At 41.3% G+C, this 27,978-nt stretch overlaps 1 protein-coding gene across 1 annotated transcript; it reads right to left on the bottom strand.

Moving 5' to 3' along the window:
- cdh6 (cadherin 6) lies at nt 1-27,650 on the bottom strand. The gene is made up of 12 exons (XM_036556375.1): nt 27,558-27,650; nt 17,274-17,618; nt 15,305-15,599; nt 14,872-14,991; nt 13,457-13,630; nt 12,412-12,599; nt 11,957-12,207; nt 9,041-9,177; nt 6,963-7,084; nt 4,917-5,031; nt 4,418-4,669; nt 1-2,075 (listed from the first exon to the last, which is right to left on the bottom strand). The coding sequence occupies exons 2-12, from the start codon at nt 17,487-17,489 to the stop codon at nt 1,564-1,566; spliced, it is 2,382 nt and encodes a 793-aa protein (XP_036412268.1). The 5' UTR covers nt 17,490-17,618; nt 27,558-27,650; the 3' UTR covers nt 1-1,563.
- Between the last annotated feature and the right edge of the window lie 328 nt (nt 27,651-27,978).

The following is a 27,978-nucleotide window of genomic DNA, read 5'->3' as shown; positions in this document are numbered from 1 at the left end:
TTAAACAGTATATCACTGACAAAGCACGGGAATATTATTGGCTGTGAAATCTGTATGCTGCGTGCACCGAAAACACAAATATTTACCTGCTACCTGCCCTTCTACTGCTTGGAGCCCAGTTCAATCATATGTATATTTTAAAAATAACCTCTTTTCATCCCCTTGATAACTGAGGCGGGGAATGCAATTCCAGACTCATTTTGTGGCTGGCACAGAGGGCAAAATAGCAGGCGATGATTTATTTTAACATCCTAGTCATACTTCAACATCGGACTGCTGTGATTAGCATGTACTGTGGGAATGAATCATCTGTATTTTTATTACTTACAAAGGCTGCTGATAGTTTCTTTTTAAAAGCAGAACATCGGAGGGAAATGATATTATTAGAAAGCAGAGGTGTGAATAAAGCTTATAGCTTTTGACCTTGTGTTTTGTAAATGAACTGAATTGAAACAATATGTACTGATATTCGTCTGTAAACTTTTTCTTTTCCTTTTTTTGGCTGAACATTCTGCATCTGATGTTGACACATTCCACATACATATGTTCGTAGAGTGAAAGCACTGGGAGGTAAATGTATGGAATGTTTAGTTTAGCACAAGTCATTAGGTAACTGTAAATATGTTTCTCTTGGGAGGAAATACAAATGTGGAGTAGTGCTAAGTTCAGGCAAATGTGTGCCAAAATGCAGCATAAATCCAAGTAAACCACATTTAGTGCCTATGACAGAGTAGATAATTGGAAGCTTCTGGCATTTTTTCCAGTGGATGATGAAAACCCGTGCCAATCATTAAACACTTCCCCCCTCAATTTCCTAAAGCACTAAGTCTGCTTTGAGCGCGGCAACAGATTAATGTGGTTTGTAATACATGAAGAAAAGTCAAAAAATATACACAGGTTTGATGGTAAACAGCTAAACAGTGATCTCATTCGCTAACACCTGTTAAGATACCATTTTATAACGAGCTGCCTTTCACACGCTAGCCTAGTGGAGAGTTGCTTTCGCATTAGTTCCAAACACATTCATGGAGAAGTTGGTGAGAAGGTTTTGGTCCTGGTTCTCCAGCTTGTGGTTCATACAGTGCTGGCTTCAAAAAAAAAAGCTTTTCAAGTGATGCGGATGCTCAGTGCTCCTGCTGATACGCTGCAAATGGCAGTTTATCTCGGGAAGGAAGTCTGAAACAGATAGTGAGCATTTTCCGAAAGTACATTTTGCAGCGATACGAAAAGCAATGTGGCCAAGAAGCGTAAACATATTTCGAAAAAGAAACCCGGGATAATCCGAAAATATGCCTCGTCTTGATAACCTTCCTTCCAAAGAGTTAGTAATATGCAGAAGTAAAGTCTGCGTAGACTTGCGTGTCATTTCCAGCTCCGTCTGTGCTGTCTTAATGCATCTGCCTTGCAGAGAGAGAACAGTCAGCAAACAGGCCCCATGGGGTATTTGCCTGTCTGCTGGACGGAGCTGGGTGGAAAGGAGAAGGGCACTTCGTAAATAACTCCAGCTGTGTACTTCACCTCAGAGGCAGCTGGTTTGCGTGGGTCCAGACGGCGCGGTGTCTGTTAGCAGTCCCAGTCGCTTTCCTCGCCCCCGTACATGTCAGCTAATTTGCGGAATCGGGGCCCCCACTCGCTGAGGTAGTTGTAGTCCTGCACCCCATCAGATGAGGCTGAGCCCAGCGAGCTCAGAGATTCGGCCACCGAGCCGTTGCCCTCGTAGGCGTAGGTGGCCAGCGAGTCGTAAGGTGGCGCTGTTGGGCTGCCGTCATGCTCCTGCACCCGCTGGTTGATGAAGTCCCGTACGTCTGCGTTGTCCCGAGATGGCGCGGCGGTGGCCCGCCGCAGAGGGGGCGGAGGGTACAGCGGCTCTGAGGGCAAGATGTCTCGCCTCAGCTTGTTGCTGTCTTCCATGGCCTCTGGGTGGCGTAGCGCCCCGATATCGAAGGCCTGCGTGTCCTCCTCCCCGCCTCCTTCGTCATTATAGCTGACCACATTGTCCCTCACGTCCTCTTTGGAGATGATCAGAGGCTCTTTCTTCTTCTGACGCTTCAGGGCAGCAAACAGCACCACTATCACTGAAAAGAGAGAGAAAAATACACAGTGAGTAGAGCAGATAATGGAGAGCTGACAAGCATGTGCTACCCGAGCACTGAGACTTAATTCACAGTCTTCGAGAGCTGGCCACGGCAGGTTTTCATCCTTTTTTATTTTGAAAGCCAGTTGCAGTGACTCAGTGATCTGAAGAGTAAGCACTAGATGTAGATTTGAAGGCTCTGAGCACCAGTGTTGTCAAAAAGAAAGGAATACAGGCAACAAGGGTAGAAAAAAAAATCTAGAGGGTTTCCATTAAGAGTAGATTTAATCTCTAATCACAGTTCTGGAACAGGCATGGTTTCATGCACATGTGGCGCACTTTAGCAATAACACACTCTCTGTGGAGAAGGCGGTGTCACCTACACAAGAGAACAGCTGCACACTGTGCTCAGGTAGGATCTAGCTGACGCTAATACACTAACCAAAGCCTCTTTCATCATGCCCCTTCACTCTGATATAGAAAAATAAAATGAAGCTATTTTAATATCACTAAGAATCATGGGGCCCAGAATCCAGAGTGCTGGAGCAAATGTACACATAAGGATTTTCAACAATTTGCACAAAATTTGCTCTGAAATGATAATATTTCTCTTTTGTTGGTTTAATTTAAGATGGGTTTAATTAAGAAATGTATCCTTCATTATACAATATCCTGATTGAAAGGCTAACAACATAACATTTATCAGTTCAACCATTTAAGCACATGAAGGCTATTTTTTTTTACCCCTCTCACTTTATTTTGCATTCAGACCATACATGCACACTTCAGACCACCGGAAAAGTAATTAATCTAATGTTCTATCAGACAAAAGCACATGCTGACAGGCAGACAGGTGAGAGAATGAAAGGAACCACCATTTCCCTGACAAACTGAAGCTGAAGCATGAGCGCTTACACTCAACACAGACAGACGGAGTGATGATCAGACTCCTGAAACCATTTGTACAGTGGACTTTGACCAAGGAGGAAATGGAATTTTGACTGTGGTCCTCATAGGAGCACTTGGAAGGGTCTGATTTTTGATTACCACGGCAACAGCACACAGCATCAGAACAATCTCTCTTGCTACTGCAGGCTTACATTAGCAGTGGATTACAGGATACAGTCATCATGTTTTAATGTGGATTTAACTGTATTAGAAAAATTGTTAAAAGTCCCATGTGAAAAATTCCAATATTATACTTATCTGTAGATTAAATGACCACATATATCACCTTGGCAATATGTGATCATTATCGTGATAAATTACATCACAATATGCCAAAATAAGATATTCTGAGCAGATTGTGGATATCTTCAGTACTTAAAAAACACTCCCCAACTGCATGTTCGATTACAAAGAGACCATAGTCTGTCCTATTTTATTGAATTTGTGCAGCATTGTATGTAAATTATTGAATATAAAACCTTGTATTCATTATTTTTATTTATTTTTTTGCTATATTTCCAATTTTCTCCTCAGTTTCAGTGATGTCCAATTTCACCCACTAGCTAGCTGGCAAGCATTGTGCGAGGTGATGAGCCAGAGAGAGACAGTGCAAGGCCAAGTGTGCTCTCTTGGCCGCAAGGATGGCTGTAGCATCACTGGGGATCGAACTCGCAGTCTCCTGATGAAAGCTCATACGCTTAAACATCCCTTAAACATATCGTGACATATTGTGTATCATAAAAACGTTTTTAAGTATCATGATATTAAATTTTTCCATATCACCAATCTCTACCATATCCTGCATTGTAATTTTTTCCTCCTACGACCTAATTTTGACATTGGTGAGCGTTTATAAAGCAAAAACAGTCCACAGTCTATTTTTTGCACGACTATTTTACAATTTTTCAACTGCATTCGAGATAGGTGTATATAAAGGAGCTCTATTCTGATTGGCTGTCCTGTTTTGTCCCTCTTTCAAAAAGCAGTCTAGACAGAAACACTTCTTATAACTTCACTGTGAGTGGGTGGGGATAAAGTGCTGTAGATGAATAGACGTAAAAAAAAAAAATCTCATTTTTAATCAAGCGCCTTTTTTATTTTGGATTTGACTCATCGGGCTCATGTGATTAAATAAAGAAGTATTTTTGTGCATGAAGGTATCAAGTATAATTACATATTATTTTTAGTTATCTACATTTCCTTACTAGTATGTTAGTGCATAATGAGATAAAGATTTCTAAAACTTTTGTTCCAAAATGCTGAAACTTGCTCCTTCTCCTTGTTGCAGAATGCTACAACTTACTAGGGAAGAAACTCTTGCCATATCTAGGTAGAAAACTGAAGGTGAGTAAGTGAGTGAGCGTGGAGTCAAAACAGACAGAGGGAGGTGCTTACAGAGCAGGATGAGGACGCAGAGAAGAATGGCCACCAGAGCTCCAGTGCTGAGCCCAGCCGAGCCGCTCAGCGCCTCTGCGTTACACAACTCCATGGTGCCGTCTCGGGTGCATGTACACACACGAATTGTCAGCGTGCTTGTGCTGCTCTGCATGGGGATGTCTCCATCAGAAATCACCACAGAGACCAGGTAGGTACTCTTCTGTGACCGTCTGAAGCCTGATCGGCGGGTAAAGATGCTAGCGGTGTTATCTGTGGGAGAGAGAAGAGCACCCGGTTCAATAGCAGGCTCAGCTAGGGTCACGTGACATAACCTCTGCTATATCTCAGTTTGTTTTGGTTTGCCTAGTTGGTGATGAGTGCTGCATGAGCTGGGCTTGTGTAAATCTGCAAAAGCCGAAGGTCGGAAAAGCTGAGCCTTTGACCAGGCCCTGCTACTCGGCTCTGCGCTGACTCTGAGAAGCTGGCTTTGGTGGACTGTTTGTGAGAGGCCACTAACCTCCATTGTCTCGCACTGAGAAGTTGGCCCTCGAACTCTCCGGTGCCAGAGAGAAAAAGAACCGGTGCCCAGCCTTGGGTTCATCTCGATCCACTGCTGTTATGGTTTGGATTTTCTGAAACAAAAATGTTTTAAATATGAAACATTAAACATTGAATGAGTTAATTCTGAGTTGTGTGCAGTCAAACGCCTTGTGGAGAACAACTGCCTTGATTGAGCTGTCACTAAAGAAGCAGCTTGACCAAACAGGCTAACATGACAAGTGCTAATTTGAAGTTAATGGCCATCAATTAGTGTGATGACTGGCATAATGCTAATTGGTAGATGGTATGTGATGTTTGCAATATTAGCATTTTTTCTAACTATTACTAATTTGTAAAGCTTAAAATGTAACACAGGATTATTAAGTTTCAATGTAAGCTAATGCACCAAGACTTTTCTGGACCAAGTCATTCTGGACCTTGTCTTTCGGTCTGTTTGCAATTAAATTTTGACAGCGGGTATCTTCTCTAAACATTAAACTTGGAGATAAATACAGACAAATCAATGTTAGTGCTAAAACACACCAATGCAATTGTTTTTCACAAACCATTTAAGTAAATTTAGCAAATCAGATTTTACAGCACAGTAAGGTGCAGCAACATCTCTCCTTGAAAATGTCTTTTTCTTGACTTTTACTGCTCACACATACAAACACAGGAGCTCTTGTTGGGGGCAAGGACAGAGCAATTCAGTGATTGAGCTCAGAGTTCTCTTGTGTGGCTAGCAAGGGCAATTTAAGGTTAAATGCCTTGCTCAAGGGCACATTAGCAGTAAGCTGGGTCTAAAATTTAATCAGCAGTCCTCTGGTGTTTAGCGTGTTTCTGCCTGTCAGGCATAGCAACCAGCCAGACTCTTCACATTCACTGGCCTGCCTCCCTTTAGGCTGATAAAAGTGGATGAAATAGCACATGCAGTGGGTACCAAATCTATTTTTTAATGTCAATACTTTAAAATGTAAACTCTTCATAATCATTTACTACGAAATGGTTTGTTACATTGTTATAACATTCTTTCAGCCAAACATTTTTATTTTTTCCCCTAAGCTTCATTTATGATGTTTGTGTAGGTTTATGTACCCAAAACAGTCATAATTTATTTTTACATGACCATTTTAACCTCTCTTTAAGCCTTAAAATCAAACAGACTATTTTTGTTATTGTGCTTTTAAGACTGATATATACAAATGTCCTGATTGGCCGCCCTGTATTGTGCTTCATTGAAAAAGCAGTCTGGGCTGAAACACTCCTTATAACTTCAACATGAAAGAACAGGGCTAAACTGCTATAGGCTGAATATATATGCAAATTTGTTGGTTTCTGTGGCATCAAAAGTAAAACAATTAAAAATGGCTTGACTGTATGAACCGGAGAGTGAATGGTATGTTTTAAAACTTTAACCAGTTTACATACTACATTAAACTCTTATTTCCAAAAAGAGCTCTTAGAAGGTATGCAGCTAGTATGTAACTCTTAAGTCTGGCTTAGCAGTATACATGCTTTTCGAATGAAGATTTTTTTGGATCATGCTTCCTTTATGCAGTTGTTGTAGTAATGCTGCACTGAAAAGTGGACGGCAGATAGCAGATCTCTCAGTTCTGAGGAACGTCATACAGTGGGCGGGTCAGTGAGCTGTGTGATGACGGACAGCGGGGGAGGCGATAGGAGTCGAGCACTGAAGGAGAGGTGGACAGTTATTATAAAGTGCCTGTGATAAGTGACAGCCCCTGTCATCCGCCGCGACATATAATCTCATCAAGCATGACAGAAAAAGGCCCCGGTGTCTAATCCACGAAGGGGAAATACTCATCACTGATCTCTATCTCCATCCGGAGGCAGCAAGTCCCATAGAGGTCACAAAGTGTTCAACAAACGCCCCTGTTCTAAATCGACACACCAGTCCAATGGCCAAACAGCAGTGCTGATATAATTTCTTCCCATCGCACATCTAACTTGACAAGTTGGCCTGTGAAAAAAAATGCTGAAGTCCATTAAAATAAGCCTTTACCTGTCCAGATTTAGCATTTTCACACACAAAGGTATCGTACAAGTAGGCCAGCATGGGGGCGTTATCGTTGACATCCAGCACACGGATATACACAGGCACTCGACTGGTCTGCTGGGGGTCATCTGCAAGGACAAAAAGAGGCTTTGGTGATATATAGAAAAACTGGATGCTCATATCACTTGAAGCAATAAGTCAACAGCAACTTAAGTGCCATAAAGTTTGTTTATTCATTTGACATGAAATCCAATTCATTTCTGGTGAGTAGTTGTAATTCTACTTATTTATTTGTTTTGGGTTTAAAGATTTTAGAAACTACTGCCTAGGCTAATTTTCTGTCTAATACTTTCAGAATATACACCTACATTTGTATTGAGGAACACCATGGCCTTGCTCTTCTCAAGGTAAGATGACACTAGACAAGCTCAGCACTATTTAATGAGTTAACTAGCTTGCCTGACATAATGAGCTTTAATTTGCTACTAACCAGCTCAGGCTACAATCTATCTAGCTCATGTTAATCAGGTAATTCAGGCAGGTAATCAGCGTTCGTTAGACAAATTCCAACTTTGTTTCTTAGGCTAACACAAGCAAACTATTAAACTAACTAGCTACGTTATGGGAAATGGGAAATAGTAATTAGCACAGAATATCAAACGCACAACTAATTATCCACTAAACAAAAAGCATTATGAAAGCTCTGAAGATATCTTGCTTTGAGATACATCTACATGCATACATGAACAATCACCTTAAATTTCTTTCAACTGTGACTGTCCTGAATACTGAAACTGAATATTGAATGATTTCATATGCCTTACTGCTTAAAGATAAGTCATACACATAAGCAACATACCGGTATGACTGATGAATCACAATAGTAATGCCAAGTTGCATTCAGTCAAAATCAGGAATTTAAAAAAAAAAATGCAAACGTATAGGGGCATACCGGAGTAGTCATACATATACAGTGCAAAAGTCAGAAACCACCCTTTCATTATTTAATTTCCAGTCTAGATGATCATTAAGTAGAAGTTATTCATTTTTCAGCATGAGGAAAAAAAGCAAAAAGCATATTAAAAAAGACAATTACACTGAAGCCTTAGCTAAACATATTATACACACAGTATTTCGTATTGTTTATTATAGCATCTACTCTTTTACGGACATTTTTTTCAGTTTTTCAAAGAAATCCAAAGTTCAGTCTTAAAAGTCAGTGGCATTTTTTACTTCTGTGATCCAAGGAATCCCAAGTACAAATGTAGACTTATTAGTCCATAAAACTTTCCTTCTAATCTCAGGCATCCAGTAGAGTGTTCTAGAACAGGTGTTTTTTTTTGTCCATTTCCTTTTTTCAGTAACAGCTTCTTCACAGCTACAAATCCTTTCAGACCCACAGTGTTGAGTTGTCTTCACACCAGTGGAAGGATGAACAAAGAGTCTATGGATTTTTCAGATCTGAAGCAGCTTGATTTTCTCTTCTATCTCAAAAATGAAAGCTTTAAGTGCTGTTTATCTGATTGGGACAGTTTTGGTGATCTACCAGGTCTTGCACAGCTGTTACTCATTGGTTTTAAGATTAAAAAGCTGACAGACCTAAAACTGCAGTAGGGAGCACAAAAGTAAAGAGTGGACAAATTAAATACAGTTTTGATATACTTACTGTTGGAGGATTTTGCATAATTTCCTGTTAAATATATTTATAAACTCTGAAAAACGAATAATACCTTCTTAAGAATAACATATTTGATGTCTTTTTTTACTGGAAATTAAACAAATGAAAGGGTAGTCTCTAAATTTTGCACTGTACTGTATACATGAGTACGAGATCAGTCTGACAGCAAGAGATATAGACAGTCAGTAATGTATAGATGTGGTGTGTCAATTTTGGAATAAACTCAAAAGATGCTTGTTCAGTCTTGACTCACAACAAGTACTGGCTTCGGATCCCAGCCAGATCTCATGGTTTGGGCTGGATCTGAGCCGAAATCTTTTTGCAACTTCCCAGAAATGGATTAATACTGAGAAATCTTACGAGTAAACTGGAATCAACATGTTTACTGAGTGTATACATGACTTACTGAACTCTGCTGCAATCACAGAGATGTTGTGCCATGCAAGGTTCTCTCGGTCGAGAGGCTTCTGCAGGAATATAGACCCGTTTCCAGCATGCACGTTAAAGATCCGGTCCACGTCCGTGTGGCGATCAATTGTGTACCTGGAAATGACACCATTCCTTGAATCGATAATGCCTAGGCATGCAGGCATGATGCTGCAGTGATGCATGTTAAACAAAGAATGCTTTCTACACAGTAATCCCACGTTTGATACCAAACAGGGGCAGCTGCGCAGAGGACACAGGAATCAGTGACACCTTGTGGAGCAGAACTGATTACAAACACAGAGTCCAAAGCCCGCTCATGCCCTGTGCCCATTTGTTCTCGTTTCACCAGAAGCCCACAATATTGCTCCTTCAGACGCAATCATTCAGGGGGACTGTTCAATTTGCTAATTATCCTCCTGATGTTCAGCAGAACCACGCTGCTCGTGCACACTGGCCCTGATGTCTCTGATAATTACCAGCCCTGAAGTCCTGCTCCCTGTCTGCCGAGGCTCTTTAATTGCACTTCTTCTCTTTGCTCTTATTTACTGTGGTCTCCGGAGGGGAGGAAAAAAGGGACCGTTTATTGTAGTGGTGAACCCAGTGCATCAGCTTTATCATCTGGAGGCTTTGGACAGTGATAATATACTCATTTATTCTCATAATGGAAGCTTATTACGATTATCTCAATGAGAACTCGCAATCGAGGGACCTTTCGAATTAAAAGAGTGTTCAGTGTGGATGTATTCAGTCTCAGTTCGTATCTGTGACAGCTTAAAATGCAAAGTGGGGCTCTACACTTGGAGGTCAGTTGGATCAATGAGGATGTGCGTTTTAGCATCTTTCAGTTTCAGATCAAAAATCTTGTACACAAGACCGAAATAACATTAGATGCAGTCTGAATGGTCTCCCAAGGTGCAGTGGAAATATATTAAGATGCTTTATTGCATGGCCATTTAAGTTAGGTTAATGGCCATTTAAGTTAGGTTAATGAATTAATGAAATTAATGAAATAAGAAGGCTAATGAAATAAAACAAAATAAAATGTATTTTATGTGGTACATGTAAATGTTTCAGTTGATGTTGTCTTCTTTACTTTTAATTACATATCTAATTATGCATCTACTTGTTTTGTATACATAACATTCAATGTTCTTCTGCTACTGTAAAACCCAATTTTCTCCTGGGAGATCAATGAACTACACCTACAGTACTATGCAAAAGTCAGAGAAAACCTTTTCATTTCTTTAATTTCCAGTCAAAACGGCCATTAAGTAGGGATGCACCAATACCACTTTCCCCCCTTCCTTTACAGATATCTGTTCCATAAGTATAGGCTGATACCACGAGTACCAATACAGTACTAACTAACTGTATCTAACCTAACTAGCTTAGAAATCCTGATATTTATACAATTCCACTTTTAAAATATTTTACTTTGGTAAAAGGTGTGTTCTGTTTCACTAATAAAACATGCCAAGCTTGAATTAATGGCATTTACTTGTTGAATTACATTAAATTATTATATATTAGAGGGATGTGAAAATTGCCAGACTATCACTGCAGCTGCCTTCTCACCCTACAGACTTTCAGTATTTACTATTATATATTTAATAATAAGAATCATATTTAATGTGAGAAATTTTTACTGAGCAAAAACAGAACTGAATATTTTATGGATAAACCTGTGGTCTCCACATGTAAGCACACTGCAACCTATCTGGCTTGGCAAAAACGGAGCCGGAGATTGTTTCACATGCAAATTTCTCAAGTCATTTGTCTCCTACGTTGCTCTTAAATCTTTGAGGTTCAGATTGCGCTGGAGTTAAAATTACAGTCGTTCACACTGTCAGTAGCAGAGGTTAAATACAGATTTCTTAGCTTGGTTGAAGCAAATGGCCGCAAGACTTCACGGCTGTGTGATGCAGCTGACTGACAGAGGCGCACCGCAGGTGGGGCTACTGGTTTGGTCTGCAGGCTGCTATGCTACAGGCTCAACCAAGTCTAAAGGCTTTCATTACCCTAAGACACCGGCAGTTCCTTCCATATGTCTCTCTAACGTTCAGTGCCTCGATAACAATCTGGACTAAGATTAACTGTAACGGACTATACGGGGGAAACAAGGGATTACTGAAAGATGTCTGGCTCAGCCATTCAGATATAGTGGGCTCCTGTTAGCGTGTTTTACACTGTTTGTATGTTTCGTTATCTGGTGTATTTGTGACATAACAGTGAAACTAATACCTTAGGAAGAATTCCAACTGACCCATCACCCATTATTTATGCCCTTCCATAAAATACTTATGTTACAGACTTCAACATTAGCATTTTTACCATTGCTTGTCAACCCAAACCACTACCATGTTAAAAAAAAGCAATTGCTTTGTGGTATCATTCATAGGTACACACAAGAGGGTGAAATCTGCAAGGTAGCTGAGGTGTTTGGGTAGTTGCTTATGTGAATGTTAGTGTCTAAAATAACGAAGTCAGTGAAGCTTTTGGGAAAACCTTTAGTTTGGAAGACAGCTGTAACTTGTTGGTTTTAAAATTATAACGATGAAGCGCCAGTAGAGTTTAAAACGTTAAAGAGTGGACAAATTAAATAATGACAGATTTGATATTATATTTAGGGGATGGGGTTATTTATATATCTGTTAAATATATGTTTATATATGTACTTTTTTCTGATGACAAATAAATACGGCTAAAAAAGCCCTACAAAGATGTTAAATGCAATGCAGATGTTTGCTTTTCTTGTACTTTCAATAATTAGATTTTTTCCTTGTCTAAGAAGAAAGCTCATAGCTGAAATTATGTGCATGTGTATGGGGCTGGAACACTTAGGCCTTGTGTGGGCGAAGTAGAGTTCAAGGATCCTGTAGTATGAGCTGCTTACTTGACTGGGCTGCGGCGAGCATCAGGGTCCACAGCGCTGACGGAGCCGATGGCAGTACCCACGGCTGCATCTTCTTTGACCTCTAGGATGTAACTGGAGCGCTCAAAGCGAGGAGGCTCGTCCACATCCTCCACGTTGACCCTGACTGTGGCCGAGTCTTTGGAGTCCACGCTTACGAACCGCGGGTCTGGGTGGGTGTTGCGCACCTGGATCTGCAGGGTGTACAACTTCTTTTTCTCATAATCAAGAGGCTGCAGAGAAAACATGATCACAGAGATAAACAACCCGCCCACACTGTGTGCTCAATACAATATGCAGGACCAGTGTGGGACACACATGCGTGTTTCCCTGTCGAGCCAAACTTCAAGTAACCAAGCTGAGGTAAATCATTATTTCACAGCATGAATGCCTCTAATGAGACTGCAGCGTATTCAAGGTTCGCATGAAATCTTTACCTTCTTGACAGTGAGGATGCCTTCCTGGGTGTTTCTATCCGTGGTTATATCGAACACATCTAGGCCATCCCCGCTGGTCAGAGTGAAAACCATCTCAGCGTTTCTGCCGATGTCGGCGTCCACAGCTCGGACTCGGCCCACCACTTCCCCAGCTTTGGCCAGCTCAGGGATGCTGAACTGGTAGATACCTGATGGGAGAAGTTCACACATCTTAGCTGATCTGTGCTGTACACCTCTTGTGTACCTTCCCTATGGATGATGTAGTAGTCTGTCAGTTCTTATACTAGAGTCTTCAGCATGCATACAAATCTCAACTTGCAAGGTGGAAACTAAAAACCAGGTGATGAGAGAACAATCCTTACTAAAATGCATGGTAAACAACGTATACATGTCAATCAGATATTATTCTGTTCTGATAGAGCATTTCACATTTGCATGCAGAAAAAAGGCAGAGGCAAGAGGAGGGGGTCCAAGTAAAGGCACTAAAGAATGATCAAGCTTAGCCTGCTCTGTCCACTTTAATCAGGATTACCACACAGACCTCATGCACTTTGGCGAGGCCAGGATGGCAGCTTTGCCCTTAATCATGCCCCACTGCAAGATGGTCCCTCTGTGACAATGAATACAGCCAAGTTGCATTTTGCTATGGTTGGTGCACACATGCTCTATTTCTGTTATTGCAGTGATATGTGCTGGTACTTATGACCTGTATTTATCAAGAATAATGAAATACAGGGTACTGATTTAGGACCAGGTCTTGTCTTGTTATGAAACTAAGTTCATTAGGGCATAAAGGGCCACAACCTAGATCGGTAGTCTTGATCTAAAAATGCTGTATTCAATTTGCTAACATCATGCCAGTAAGCATTCAACATGAGTAATGTGTTCATGACATCCAGCCACTCATTTAGATAAAAGCATACAGACAAAAAATTCATGACTTGCAACAAGCTTAAATCGTTAGCAAACCCCAATGTGAAGTGTTTCAGTAAAAGTAGCCTTATACTGTAATTCTTTATTGTAGAGGTGTCTGCTGCAGCCTTACTTTGTGAGAATTGTGGGGGGTTGTCGTTCACGTCGGTGAGGGTGATATTGACTGTAGTGGAGCCAGTTAAGCCACCCCTCTGGCCTGCCATGTCCTTGGCTTCAATCACCACCTGGTAATGCTCCCTCTGCTCCCTATCCATGTCCGAGGGCCCCAGGGCTGTCCGGATTATGCCTGAAGGAAGCAAAGGGAGATTTGAGAGTTTTTTTTTTTTTTGGCTGATTGTTTTGCTGATATCTGCACCAGCTCCTGATTCAAAGAGATTAACTACATTGTGCTGAAAAAAACTTCTAGTCTGCAGAGTGACGATCATTGTTATATGCTATGGAGAGAGTTTAAAGTCACACTCGCTCTACCATATGACAATGATTGCAGCGCTATGATGCTCTGGGGAAGCATAGTGAGAGTTTTCAGTAGCAGCAAAAAAAAACTTGTTGTGTTGGAATAGCACGGAGCTCACTGCAATCACACACTTCCTTATTTTGCCTTGGAGATTGAAATGGGCGTCACTGGCCGTTAAAGAAATACGGCTGCAGGAGGTGAATGAACTGGGCTGAAGGATAAGGACTAGTGTTGTACAAGCTTGGATTCACAGCACCTGACATCACCTTCTGGTTATAGCCAAGGGTATCTTTTATTACTCTAACACCTATTTCAAAAACTTCCTTTATTACACTGCATATAATAACAGATACACTAAGGGTTACTGGAAATTGAGTGCAGCACTTGACCAGAGGGACTGCAAATGGTCATAAAGCTGCCGCAGATGGGCGTTAGAACGATGCATCTACTGTGTCTCACAACTGTTCTGTCCTATATATACATGAGCACAGAAAAAGGGCAAAAGGCAAATCCAGTAATTCATATATAGCATGACGCCCAAGCTTTTCTTTTTCTTTGAATGACACAAACATTGCCAGATTAACCCTGAACACTGAGGAATATCCCTTTTTTCAGCCCAAAGCTCTTTTAGGACTTTATGTACTCTGATGTGACATGGACATCATCATCCATGTCACATCTGGGCTAACCCCTATCAGTGTTAAGCTGGATGGTAATCTGCCACAGGAGCTTTTGTGTTTCAATTTCGCTTTTGTTTAAACAAAGACCTCTGCTGGAGATGTTCCAGGGTGCACATTAGAATGATTAAACTAACTGTGTGAGTTTGCACGGCTAAAATGCTCAGGCGGGAGGGCCATAATGCCAACCTTCTACATTACTATGCTCTCTCTCTCCCCCTTTCACTCTCTATCTTTAATTCCTTCTCTCTGGATTCTCTCTCTGCGCAATTTTGTTTGTCTACGAGTGTGTGTTGAATGTATTTCTGTCTCTCTCTCTCTTTCTCTTTCTCTCTTTCCTCCCTTCTGTCTGAGAAATCTGAAAATGATATAACAGATCACTTTGGACAGTCTGACCTGTATTTGACTCCACTGAGAAGTATGGGTGACCCTGGCTGATGCTGTAGACAAGTTTTGCACTCAAGCCAAACATTTCATCATCTGCGTCGTGTGCTGTGACCTGAATAACAGAGGTGCCTGAAAAAAAGAAAAAAATAAAGCATGAAAGTTACTAAATGACTCAAATGCATATATCAGACACTGTTTTCTAATAAAGCAGTTACATAAGTTCTAACTTGGATTTAATGACTTATTGATTGCTGTGATACATAAGAATTTATCTGGTAGCTTACTGAGTGCAAATAGCAAAAACACTACAATCCAGACTCTGATTTAATACAAAATCTCTGACTCAAGACATGTGCTTTAATAGCTAGAGTGGTCATTCAAACCAATACATTTTTTTTTTACAGAAAATGCACTAAATGAGTATGCCTGAGCTGAATCATACCAACGTGTGACCTCTCAGGGACGTTAGCCGTATAAACCTCCTTCTCGAACTTCGGCTCGTTGTCGTTGATGTCGTGTAGTTTGACAATGAACTCTGTCTCCGGTTCCAAGGGGATGCCGTTCTTCTTGTTGACAGCCTGGGCTCGGAGAGTGTAGTATGGCTTCTCCTCTCTGTCCAGACTCCTGGTGGCATGCAGATCACCCGAGTTTGCATCTATCACAAAGATCGTCCCAGCTCCTTCGCCTGTGAGCACATACATCACCGTGCCATCTCCTCGATCCAGATCAGAGTGAAGCTGTGGAGGAAAGGCCATTCAAGCAATTCATCAGTAACCCTTAGATCAGTCTTTAGCTGATAACACTGCTAAAATATGTATTACATTCAGTAGTCTGGAGCTGTTTTTGGAGGTGGCTGTTTTTGGAGGAACAAGACAATAAACTAAAAGCTGAAAAAGAAAGTACTACGTAGGATTTACGAGGGCAATATGTGAAGATGAGCCCTGACAAAATTGAAATCTGATTGCTTATCACATGAAAGTAAGACACATCAAATGTGCAATCAAGGTGAATACATATTCATTACAAAGAGAGACATCTCCACCTGCTATCTCTATGTGGAATGAGTTTTCTTCTGAAATTCATTCATTTCTGAATTTCATGAGCAAAATCAAAAAGCGTTGTCCGTTGCATCCCAAGAGAGGCATGTTTGAAACACATCTTACCATTCCAGATGACAGTTGTCATTCACTATGTCAGTTTGAGTAAGGAGGGGCTGAGCAGAATCTATATACTATAGGTTTATCTGATTGCTTTAAATAATGACCCCTGATGAAAGAAAAAAGGAATTTAGTCTGCATTATGTTCACAGCTCAAGTACGTTGTTTTGTTGAAACGAATCTTTGTTTTCAAGTCGTGGAATGTTACAGGCATGAAAAGGTAGATCCATAACTTCATAACCCCAGCAAAAAGCCTTTCTGAACCTCTTTTAGAGTGTGCACAACTCTCCTCTATAGTCTCTTTTTCAGCTTAGGTTTGCATCAAGCATGGAGGTTGTGTAAATTCTGTGCTCCCAGCACTCCACATGAATACTCCATTGCATGCTGACCCTTCGCAAAGCATGGAAGCACTAAGCAACAGTACTGAGTTCTTTTTTATTTTTTTTATCTATCATATATTCTAATCTTTGATCCTTTGTCCAGACCCTTCTGCCTCCGAGGGTGGGCAGCACAGTGAGGAAGCTAAGGCCTTCGTTTTCTTCTTAGTCCTTATCTCCGACCTGGCAGGAGCCATGCTGGAGAACACTACCTTCACCATGCCCACACATTTCATCTTCTGTATTACTAGTTATTAAGAGACGACAGCTGAGAGAGAAGATGAAGAAAGATCATGAAACTGTTCCAGTACTCTCTCAACTGACATATTATTATTGTGATTCTACTCAGACATGTAACATGAAACAAAAAAACTTCAGCGCAACGTAAAGTGTGGTATCGACATGCCAATGAAAAACGCAAGACTTTGCCATGTTATTCATAAGCTCATGCTTTCCAAGTAGTTCCAACCAAAAAGGATTCAGTGCAGCACAGTGTGTGAAACATTGAGCACAAATAAGTGGATTCATAGTATTTTTACAGTGTGGGCTTAGTTTGTCTGATCTAACTTATCAGAATAAATGAATATCATGACATAGCATGTACTGCAAAAAAATTCTTGAAGTGTCGTGATATGACATTTTGCCGTATCGCCGTAACTACACTGCCACTTAAATTATACCTGCACATGGCAAAGCGTGGAAAACTTTACAACTGGATCATTGCACCATCTATTGTCTACATGTCTGAACAACCTCTGCTGAAATGAAGTTGGCATTGCGTTTGCTTATCGAAGTGCAAATCATGTACATTTAAACCAAATAAATTGAATGCAGCACTTTTTTCAGAGTATGGAGATAAGCATGAATGGTTTCCTACCTTGCCGATGTATTGATTATCCATGCCAGTGTATTCCTCCTGGAGAAAGAACTGCTTCCACATCCAGCCTCTCTTGAAGCGTCTCAGAGTCTCCACATCTCTTTCTTCCTGCGTTACCCTCGCTTTTTCCTCCCCAACTGTCCCTTTTAAAAATGCCATGGCGTCCACGCTCTGTGCCGCCCACACCCATAAGAAGCATACGGTCCAAGTCCTCATCTTGTCTGATCTCAAGGTAGCCTGCAGCTGTCTTTGGTCCTATCTGCCCAGGTTAAAGCCTTGTCTTGTGGAGGTGTTTGCTACCCTCATAGTCCTCCCTGCTGGCAGCTGGCAGCAGGCATGGGGTACCTGTAAAGACAGAGAAATCGAGTTATTAATTGGGTGGAAGCTTCAGATTGAATTAGCCAACAGCTAGTGCGAATCGTTCTTTTTTTTTATATAATTAGAAGCAACCGTATCAAGACGACAACCATCTGCTAATTAAAAGATATCTCTTAAAAAAAACTATATGATGGCAATTCTGCAGGACTTCTGAGTGACTCAGGCTCTGATATCTATATAATTGGTGTCCCACGATTTAGAGAGCGTGAAGTGGAAAGTGGAGGCTTAGACCAGCGCTGTTCTGCAGGAGCCCGTTTAGCACAAGCGCGATGAAACTCAGATAAGCTTTCTTTCTCTCCCTCTCTACAGCCAGCCATTAGACCCTGACTCCAAAAATACCACAAAAAAGGCCAATGACTCTTGCAAATCTATTATCAATTAATCAATGCAAGTCCACTCTAACTGCCCTGCTTTACAGACCAAAACACTTATGTAGCAATTGAGTTAGGAAAAAAAGAGGAGAGAAAAAAGCTCACTTGGACACAGAAATGTTTACTTCTAATATGTGGTGGACAGTTTCATCATTTGGCATGGGGAGAATAGCACGGTCCCACAGCACTGACCCCTCCAAATGAAAGCCAGAGAGACAAAAGCATCCTGCCACCACATAATAATCAGCAATCACCCCGTTTCCTGTTTCCACATCAATCTTAAGGCTTGTCTGCAGCCCAATGCCTGGCCTTCCTCCCTTTCACTCTTTATCGAGTAGATTGCAAATGTAATTGCACTGGGTTGGGGAGGTAGGGAAGATGGCCATTCCTTTCATGAATTGCATTTAAGTGCCTTCAGTTTTTGATTTACAATATTGTCAGTGACATTTGCTTACACATCTCCATCAATATAAGAAGACAGCGGGTCAGTGTGTCTGTACAAAGTGAGAGAAAGCGAGATGCTTAAGGGCCACCGATTCAGCTGAAAAAGCATATTAGTACCGCTGGATTTCCTCATACATGCATACACTCCTTTAATGCTACTGCCATTCTGGTGTAGGTCTCTGTTGAGCTTTCCATTTTGTTCAGCCTTATGAATTGGCTTAATTGAATAAGGTAACAATAGATACTGGGTCATATTGATTTGCTGTCAAACTCAATGAGCTTGAATGTACCATGGGACCTCTAGAATGTATATGTGTGCAGTTGTGTGTGCGTATAACAAAGAAAGAAAAAAAAAGAGATGTCGGCTCTCCCATGTCTCACAATTCTAGTTTATGGAGGCTGGTCTTTATAGATTTTTGGAGTCCAAACTCCAGAGAAAGGGCTCCTGGAGCACATTAGTCAAACTCAGGGAGCCATTTCGCACAGCTCTATGACCTGGCAAATCCCCTGACACAGTCCTGCCGGGGGAAGTCAGCTGGATCTAAAGCGGTTTTGTTACATGGTGTGGCCGAGGGAGCAGACACAGCTCCACCACAAAATGTCTCCCCGTTCATTTATGAATCCGACCTGCTGCGAGGGAAGCAGGCGAAGGAGCATAGAAGCTTCCCTGCTGTCCATAAACACAACTGCACAGTCTAGAAAACTCGACATGACACCTTGACTTCACACTGTCCATCATTTCAGAGCTCCTCGCACAATTCCACAATGACCTAGGATGTTTATGGGTATGTTCTGACACTACAAGTGTGATGTGAAAAAAACACACCAATGTCATCAGTGTCAAATTAATACAGGCAGTATTAGAAGGCTGTCCAGTGTTCTTTACGTATTAACAAGAGTTTCAAATGTATACTGCAGATTCTTTTTAATCACTACCTTATACATTATAGTGTTAAACTCTAAAATTTAGCCTAACAGAAAAGGTCTTCAGGTTATTTCTTTAGAATGGTACAATTACGTTTTAACATAAGCCTCATAAATTAGTACTCTTTCATGAACAAGGATAAATCTGTTATCGTGTTCACAGGAGACACAGAATAATTAGCAAAAGTGACCTATCACGTGTCTCAGATTCAGTCTTTGATGGCTGTTGTTTTCGGAGAACTTAGCATGTCGTCTGACCTTGAGACATCAGCTGTTCTCTCTTTTTTTTAAACACCTTGTTTTTATCCATTCTCAAAGGCACCGTCCCCTCAGAGTCTCTTGGGATTGGGCGAGACAGAACTGGGAGGGGGTACGAAAGGACTGACAGGCAGGGGGTTTGGGGGGGGCGAATAGTAGCAACACCTGTGGAGGACACGGGGAGCCAGCAGGACAAGGGGAGTGAGTGAACAAACGTGTGTGTGTGTGTGTGTGTGAGTGTGAGTGAGGCAGGGGCTCTAAGCGTGGCCCTTGCTGATAGCCCTGCCACACAGCAGACAGCACAGCACTCCTGATGAGTCCCGCAGGGGCAATTAGGAGCGAGAGAAGAAGAATGTCAGCCACGGGCGGCGACAGGTAACAAGTTCTGCTGCAGGAAGTACAGCGCAGCAGAGCAGAGAGCAAGGCACAGCCAGCTAACACCAACACACTGTCTCCCAGTTCTCCCATATAATGAATAAGGCACTGGACCACTGCCCATTAACTAGATATACCCGGCTCTTGGGTTTTTTAAATAGGCCAGTCATGTTTTGCATGCTAATCTTACATGATAACGCCGCTTAGGATAGTGGTGGCTGAATAAATGTTTGATTACACTGAATTGATATTCGGACATCTTTTTTTTCCCCCCACCGGCACTCTATTAGAAGATCGGTGGAGCAGCTCTCATCCTGTGGCTGCATCAGTGAGCTCTGGAAATGAAAACAGTGCGACCGAACTCCCTCATCTCACTTGCGCAAAATGGAAGGAGACACATGCCATGTTGGATTGTGGTCGGCCCCTCTCTGAACGGCAAGCAGCGAGGCAGGAGAGGGAAAGCGAGGATCAGGTAAAGGCAAATTGAGTCTGGGTGGCACACTCGAGCTGATCAGAGCTGATCCTGTTTCCATTCTGTGGACTAGCTAGCCAAGCAGCCAATTCGTGTCATTCCCCAGGGCACAGTGGGTAATCGATACCTATCGATCCGTCTGTTTGGGGGAAAAAGGCTGTCTAGACAGCTGGGTTTTAGGATGCTAAGGTATCACTTCTCCTGCAACGCTCTTAGAGAATGATGATTGATTTATTCATCTCACTCATAATTTTTCCACACCGGTCCATTTTTCAAAGCTATTTATATCTAACTACGACCAGCCCATGTACAATTACATCCCTTAAAAAGAGGCACAAAGAATCAGCGGTTGTAAGACACTGAAAAAAATCTGCTTCAGGTCATGTTTGACAACACAACCGACCCAGTCCACTGGATAAACATAACCATAAGCTACGCTTCATGCACTTGGACATAGCGGCAAGTGCTAATTCTTTTCTTATGACCACTTGTTGAGGCACAGCGAAGTGGAAGAAGCCTGAGACATGTGACTCATTGGCTGCTGGTACTTAATGCGGAGGGTTGCCACACTATACAAGGCGTAATCCTGCAGCCTAGGCCCCTACCAGACACAAGTGTCCCCCAAGCCTCCCCCACTAATCTCTTCTGCAACATGTGCGCCTTAATCTCAACAGTAGCAGATAATGGATTCAAATGTTGGAGTTCCTTTTATTTATTTATTTATAGATATTTTTTTTTTGCTCAATGGGATGGCCATGTGCACCAACACAATTAGTGTCAGGGAGCGCTGCCCGGACCAGATGGGACCTCTTAATTACGTAACGCGAGAGGCCATAATGTGGTCTGGAAGCAATACTGTGCCAATGACTCTGCTTCTTCTGCTCAGCCTCAATGGAGGCGTAAAAAATGGCAAGCTTTTTAAGGCACGGTCGTCTTGGAGCAGGCTTTGTGATTTAAACAAAGCAATTCAGCCATACGTGCTAAAAACCAATGCTCCTGAAGACACCATTCAAGGTGCGCGACATTCATTCGCTCGTGAAGGGACTCAACCACGGCCCGCAACTCACTGCAGCTTGAGTCTCCATTGTCTCTCCATGCACACTATTCAAATAGAAGGCACAAAGCACCTGTTAACCTGAGTTTGTGTGTGGGCACTAGCGTTTACAGTCCCGTTTGTGAGTTTCCTCTGTCATCCAGTGCCTGTATTGTGGAGTCTTTGTTTGGTTTTCCCTGTGTGAGGGGAGGAGACGCCATGAGAACTGAAGCTTTCGGCTGCTGCGTAAAGAACTCTGTGGGAGCTCTCGGGTCAGCAGTTTCCCCTCAGCATTGTGGTCGAGTACTGGAATGCAGTCCCCGCATTGCAATGCAAATGCACCTCTCTGTGTGTGAGAGTGTGTTTGTGTGTGCGTATACGTGTGTGTGTTTGTTTGCTTGTCACTTCCACCTCACTGACAAATACGCAGATCAGAAGCCCACCCTGCTAATAGAGTTGTTGATGCTATAGTCAAAGTCAGGGTGAACTTTTCGCGCATCATCGTTGATATTTATTGTGTGTTTTTCCCACAAGGCCTTTAACAGCCTGACAGCACCATTAACTCATCCACAGACTCAAACCCATCTTGAAACTTTGGCACTTAACTTAGGTAATCACAGCAGACCAGCACTTCAGACTGGCAGCTCCATAACTATCACAGCCTCGCAATACATTTCAATTTGTGGGGGGAAGATTTACATGCAGGCACCCAAATGAAAAACCTCTACTCTAAGTAATAACTCAGAATGTGTTTTTATGCCTGCACCCTTGCCTTGTACAGCCTTTAAAAGAGTGTTTCTTTTTTTTTTCTTTTTTTTTACAATCAAGGTAACAATGCTTTCATTTTAAAAGGTCAGGCTAAGTCATCTTGATTGCAATCACAACATCGTCTGACATTTTGATTCTGCTCCTTTGCTGGTATTAGAGTTTAAGCTGCACAACAAAAAGAAAGGGAGAGGGGGGAGAACATGTATCAACAAATTAATCGATAATGACATTTATTGACATTAACAACCACAGAAATAGAATTGAAAACCCAAAGCTCTATAGCTATAAATAAATGAAGGCCTGTGGCAGCATCTAGGAATTTCTTAGAATTAAAATATGATGAGGTTGTTCAAGGCAAATGGAGAAAGAGGTTAAACGATACTGATAAAGCCATTTTTTCCTCATTCTCCTTTTCTTAGCTCATCCATAGTCTGCAGGCCGTAAGGTGCTGTAGGAGAGCTGAACTTTCTGACCCCAGGCTTGTCAGGTTATTAGTCCACACTTGTCTTGCTGCTCTTGTACAAAAGAAATGGGTTTGTTCTTTTCACAAGGGCCCCTGCTTGGCTTCCACATGAAGTGCACGAACCATACAGAAATCTGAACACACTGGTTGAATTCACTCCTGTGTGTGGCTGGAGCACATGACCTTTCTGTGGCCACACTCGGCTATCCACTGCAGCAGCAATTCTCCTGCGAATAGTCTTTTGGCTTAGAGCTCCATCCTTAGTATGATGGCTTTTTCACAGAGAGAAAATAAGTCAACGCAACCCAAAAGTGCCAGGTCACAAGCAAGTCCCAGGCATCCAAAAGGGTTGGAGGGTTAAGATCATGTAAACTATGTATTCCTAGAGATAATGCTGTTCCAATACCCAGCATCAGTATAGGATCGAATCTTGGTGGAAAAAAGAATGAACCTAATTAAGCGTGATGTGATGACAACAGCAGCCACACGTAATCTAACACTAACACAAGAACAAGCAGCTAAGTATTACACAAAAAATTACAGTTTCTTTAGTTTAAATAGTCTAAATGTGCACAGTAAGTCATACTGCTGTTTGTTTATTTCTTCCTTTGGGGTAGTACAGTGTCATGAGCATGGTGCTTTAAGATGACCATCTTAAGTGGCATGGGTAAATTAAAATAGCTCAATTTAAAGCTGACAGGGAAAAAAAAACTGACCAGAATCTGCATCAAAAAACAAAAAGCGGTACTGTGCAACTTCTAATACTCACTCTACCATCTTGTGATACCATCTTTTTGCTCTGATGGCTTTGGAAATCTGGCCTTTCTCAGCCTTGACATAATATAGGAGGTTCACAAGAAATACTGCATATCTAGATGTTGTGTCACTCTTGTGTAACAGACTTGGCCAGCTCTGCTAGTGAGTAATTTGTGTCTACTGATCCACTCTCAGTTTGGATTGACTTGTGAAGTAAGAGAGAATAATCAATTGAAAGAACAAAGAAAACAGAGCAGCAACCCAAGTTAACGACATTAGGCCATTATCAGTTTATACTGAATGTGGGGAAACAAGAACACGACTGGAAGTTTTCCCAAATATAGAAGCAAAGGTGATTCTTGACAACTCCAGCTGTGGGAGTCATTATTCACAGGCATTCTCAATGGGCTCTATTACCAATATTATCAGCAGTGAGATAATAAGGCATGGAAATTATACCATACCACCAGGGGTTGAAGAAATTAATGCCAAGTTCACTGCAATTCTGCAGCATTTTTGAATTTGATTATTCCTATAGCCAGGCCTTTCCAGCAATCCTGATACTGATCTGTAATTCTAAAAATGGCAAACATGCGAAAATGGGGAAAGAAAGTGGTTTTAGATGATTTGAGTGAATTAATTAAGTTCAGGAGAAACGGGTGCTTCGTTTTACCACGTATCTGAACACATCAGCAGAGCCTGTTCAGTTATGCATTCGCAAGTCTGCCATAAATCAAACCATCTATGAAGAGTAAGCCAGTTCTACAGGCCAGTGTCTTCAATCTTAAAATGACAAGATCAAGGTGGCTTCCATGATAAGCTGGATAGAAAGTGGTTTCCTCTGTGACTTAAAGCAGGAACGTTCAGAATACGCCTGCACACAAGCGATAGAATCACACTGTGGTTCACACCCATGGAACATGTGCACTCCCTGCAACAATATGGTGCTTAATCAGTGGTTGACCTTCGGCGGCAGGGTCACGGCGATTACTATGTAAAACCGAGATCATTAGAGGTCACCTTCACCATGTGTTTGGTGAATAAATCACTTTAACACTGACAGAGATGCTGAAGATCTTCTGACATAGCTCACTGGTAGCAAGATGTCTCCAAGATCAGTATTCCATCTGCACACGCTGCACAATTCACAAAGAGAGCAGGCCGATCCTTATTTATTGTAATGCACAGGCCCTGAATGGCAGAAATATTCATTGTGCATTTAGAATTCCGTTTTAAGTTTGTTTTTCATCATCCATGCCATTTTTTTCCCCAAATTCTCCCTCCCTCTCTGTGATCTGCCCTGTCATCTCAGTCACTGTCTGATGTGAGCAGTATGGAGTGCGTCCAAAGCCGTCTCACTCTGTGGCTATTTCTTCTATAGGGACGATGGGGATGGCAGAAAGAACCAAGGCCCATGATCACTGTATATCTTGAAGAGCAGTGCTTTATCGCTTTAGCATCAGTTCTCTCCATGTTCATCATGTTACATTTATATTCTTTAAGATCTAAAAATAAAAAAAGCATTTTTGCTAAGTTTTTAGTGCGCTGACTGAAGAAAAATAGCAGAAACGCAAGCCTTATTATGGAAATCATTCATATCCACTTATGAATCCAATTACTAAGCATCTGTATGTTAGTAAATTACCAAACAAAGCCAAAATTACACAAATTAGCAAACAAAAATAGCTCCATCTTCTACAGAGGGATTTGAAAGAAAAAAACAACAGATGGTATAAATATTTTTTTGAAGAATTTTGGACATGCACACCCATTGTTTCCAAATCTGGACACATTTAAAGACCAAAAGTACTGAAATAAGTATCTGTGAAGCTCTACCTTTTCCTCTGGAAACTGTGGTTTCTTTGAAATGGCTGCCCGTGTTTTCAGCAGTTCAGTTGTCACTATCTCAAAGTGCTCTTCTTTGACATTGCGATAGCCATGAAAAATTCCATTAGTGACGTAATGGCACTACACATGGCTTCATAAATCACTCTGGGGTGAAATTAATTACAGGCGTCTGCTAATCAATGTTATCCAGCTCCATCTCCAGCAGCAAACGCAGCTGACTACGGGCCATTGTCGTGTCAGGTGACAGCGGGCACTGATCTAATTAGCATACAAAAGTACGCAAAGCATTTGCATACAGACATCTTTTCAGCTTGGCTGACTGAACTCTAAACTACAAAAAAAAATCCTAAACTACTCATTTACATAAGAAATAGAATGTTATTTTGGAAATTGAGAGATGCAGAGTTGTACTTTTAAAGTTGTACTTTCCAGTCCAGGCCAAGACAGAATTAAATGCTGTGAGGTGGGGCTGTACTAAAGGTCTGGAAGTACACTGCTCCTAAAAAAAATCAGAGGCAGTACTGTCAAATTTTATAAAAAAAAATAAATAAATAAATTGGAAAGTTATACGAAATGTCATATCGATTCTACGTTCCAGAGTGAGTGAAAGGAAATAAAGAAACAGCAGCCTGTTTTCATTAAATAGCCATTTTAAATTGTCAGAATTCATTATGGCCTAACTAAAAGGATCCAAATTCATGTGTAAAGTTCCTGTGGGAGTATGTATACATGTATGTATGTACTTATTTATTTAATTATTATACTGAGCTTTTTTCCAGCATTAAACATGCAAAAGTGTAGTTTTCCAGACAAACGTACTAAACTATTATCAACATATGCTCATTGTCACACGACATGTTATACTTACAAACTTGTTTTTAGTACAAACTTTTATTTCATCTGCCACAACACATCAGCTACTTTCTTCCAACATATTTTAAAGGAGCATGACTGGGTTTAGGCCCCTCGCTTAGGCCGTAAAATAAACTAATAAGGGTGAGACACAACCCAAAACTAAATAACGGACATATATGTTCACACCCAAAAATGAGCTGAGAGTAAACCCATTTCAAGCACATGATTTGATTTTCCTCTCCACTTTGCTGGAAAACAGCAGTGAACCAGAAAACCAGAAATCCAGAAATAAACCTCTCCATCACTTACATGTCCATCCCAAGCATGAAATAAAACCATGAACATCTCAAACCCAAAATACAACCACGAACATCTCACACTCGAAATACTACCATGAACCTCTCAAACCCACAATTACAACCATGAATATCTCCCCACATTTACCAGCACAGCCAGCCATGAGTGTACAGTCAGCCTTTCAAACCCACATTACAGTATCTTCTTTATCTAAAGACTTTCTCCATGAACATTTATTACCAAAGGCATATGATAATATATAACAAAAGCAGAATTAGCATACATTTCCCTGGCATACATTCAGGCAGCAGGGCCAGCCCCGAAGCAAAGACACTAAATAATAATAGAGTGAAAATGCATTCCTGTATTAAAAGCTGGAGATTAGAGATATGCTGACTCTGTGAGAAATTCACTCAATTTTAATTCTGTTTTTTTCAGTCTGTTCCCTCTCAGAGGAACTGTTGCCTCCATCACGCCGCAGCCAGCACTAAACTTTGAGTGTGGCAGGTTAATATTAGTGGGCATAATTACTCGCACAAAAATGAATAAATGTAAAACTCGGCGGATTAAACGGCTAAAAAAGAACCAGCTTTGTAAAATATGGCAGCCTAACCTACATAACGTATTTGTCGTTACCCCTAAAACACTTTAATATTGCTAACGTCATGTTCTCCACACGCTACGCGCATATAAGCTAGGTTAGCAAGTTAGTTAGAACATGAGCTGAAAACTTCTGACTAAGTTAGTAATGTTAATGTTAGCCTAGTCTGATAAAAGACAGTCATAAATTCTGTCTTACATATTTGTACCAGTACAAGAAGTATACATCTATTTTAAATCGTTCCCTGTTTGGTAAAGTGAATATCTCCCTCAGTGCCGCGTATGACCGTTAACCTTAGGCTACAGTCGGGCTGATAAAGTGATATTAGCCTACAAGATGAACGGATCCTTATTAATGCTGTGTAAGATGATTAGTTCTTTCAAAGTGCAGGACAAAAAGTGAATATAACCCCAAAATAAAATAAAACCGAACGAGACTTACCTCAGCGTTGAGCAGGCGACCGTTACTCCGAGCTGAGGGGATGCGAGTCCGTTGGATGCGCGAGAGAAACTGTTTGAGAGAGGGAGAGTCTCGCTCTCTCCTAGCGACTTGTCAACGAGTCGTTCATTTCAACCGGATCTTTTTCGCAAGTCGCGCGAGCCGATTCACGAGTTCTGAACTGAATCGCACTGGCTGAAGACCCCCTAATACAACTCGGATGAAAGTCTTTCACAGCTCAACGTCATAGAATGAATATTTCACGTGACAACGTGAATGAAACACTATCTTTCTTTTTATAGACTCCGTTTTCTGCGATGTTGAGTCCATTAGTTGACTAATGGACATCAAACTGAATGGTTATTAGAATTAAGTTGAACTGGCTAATTGTAATAATCAGACTCACTTGCTGAGTCGTTTTATG

The sequence above is a fragment of the Colossoma macropomum genome, unplaced genomic scaffold (assembly GCF_904425465.1).
Source record: "Colossoma macropomum unplaced genomic scaffold, Colossoma_macropomum, whole genome shotgun sequence".
Classification (NCBI taxonomy): Eukaryota; Metazoa; Chordata; class Actinopteri; order Characiformes; family Serrasalmidae; genus Colossoma; species Colossoma macropomum.
This window is presented reverse-complemented; position numbering and strand designations above follow the sequence as displayed.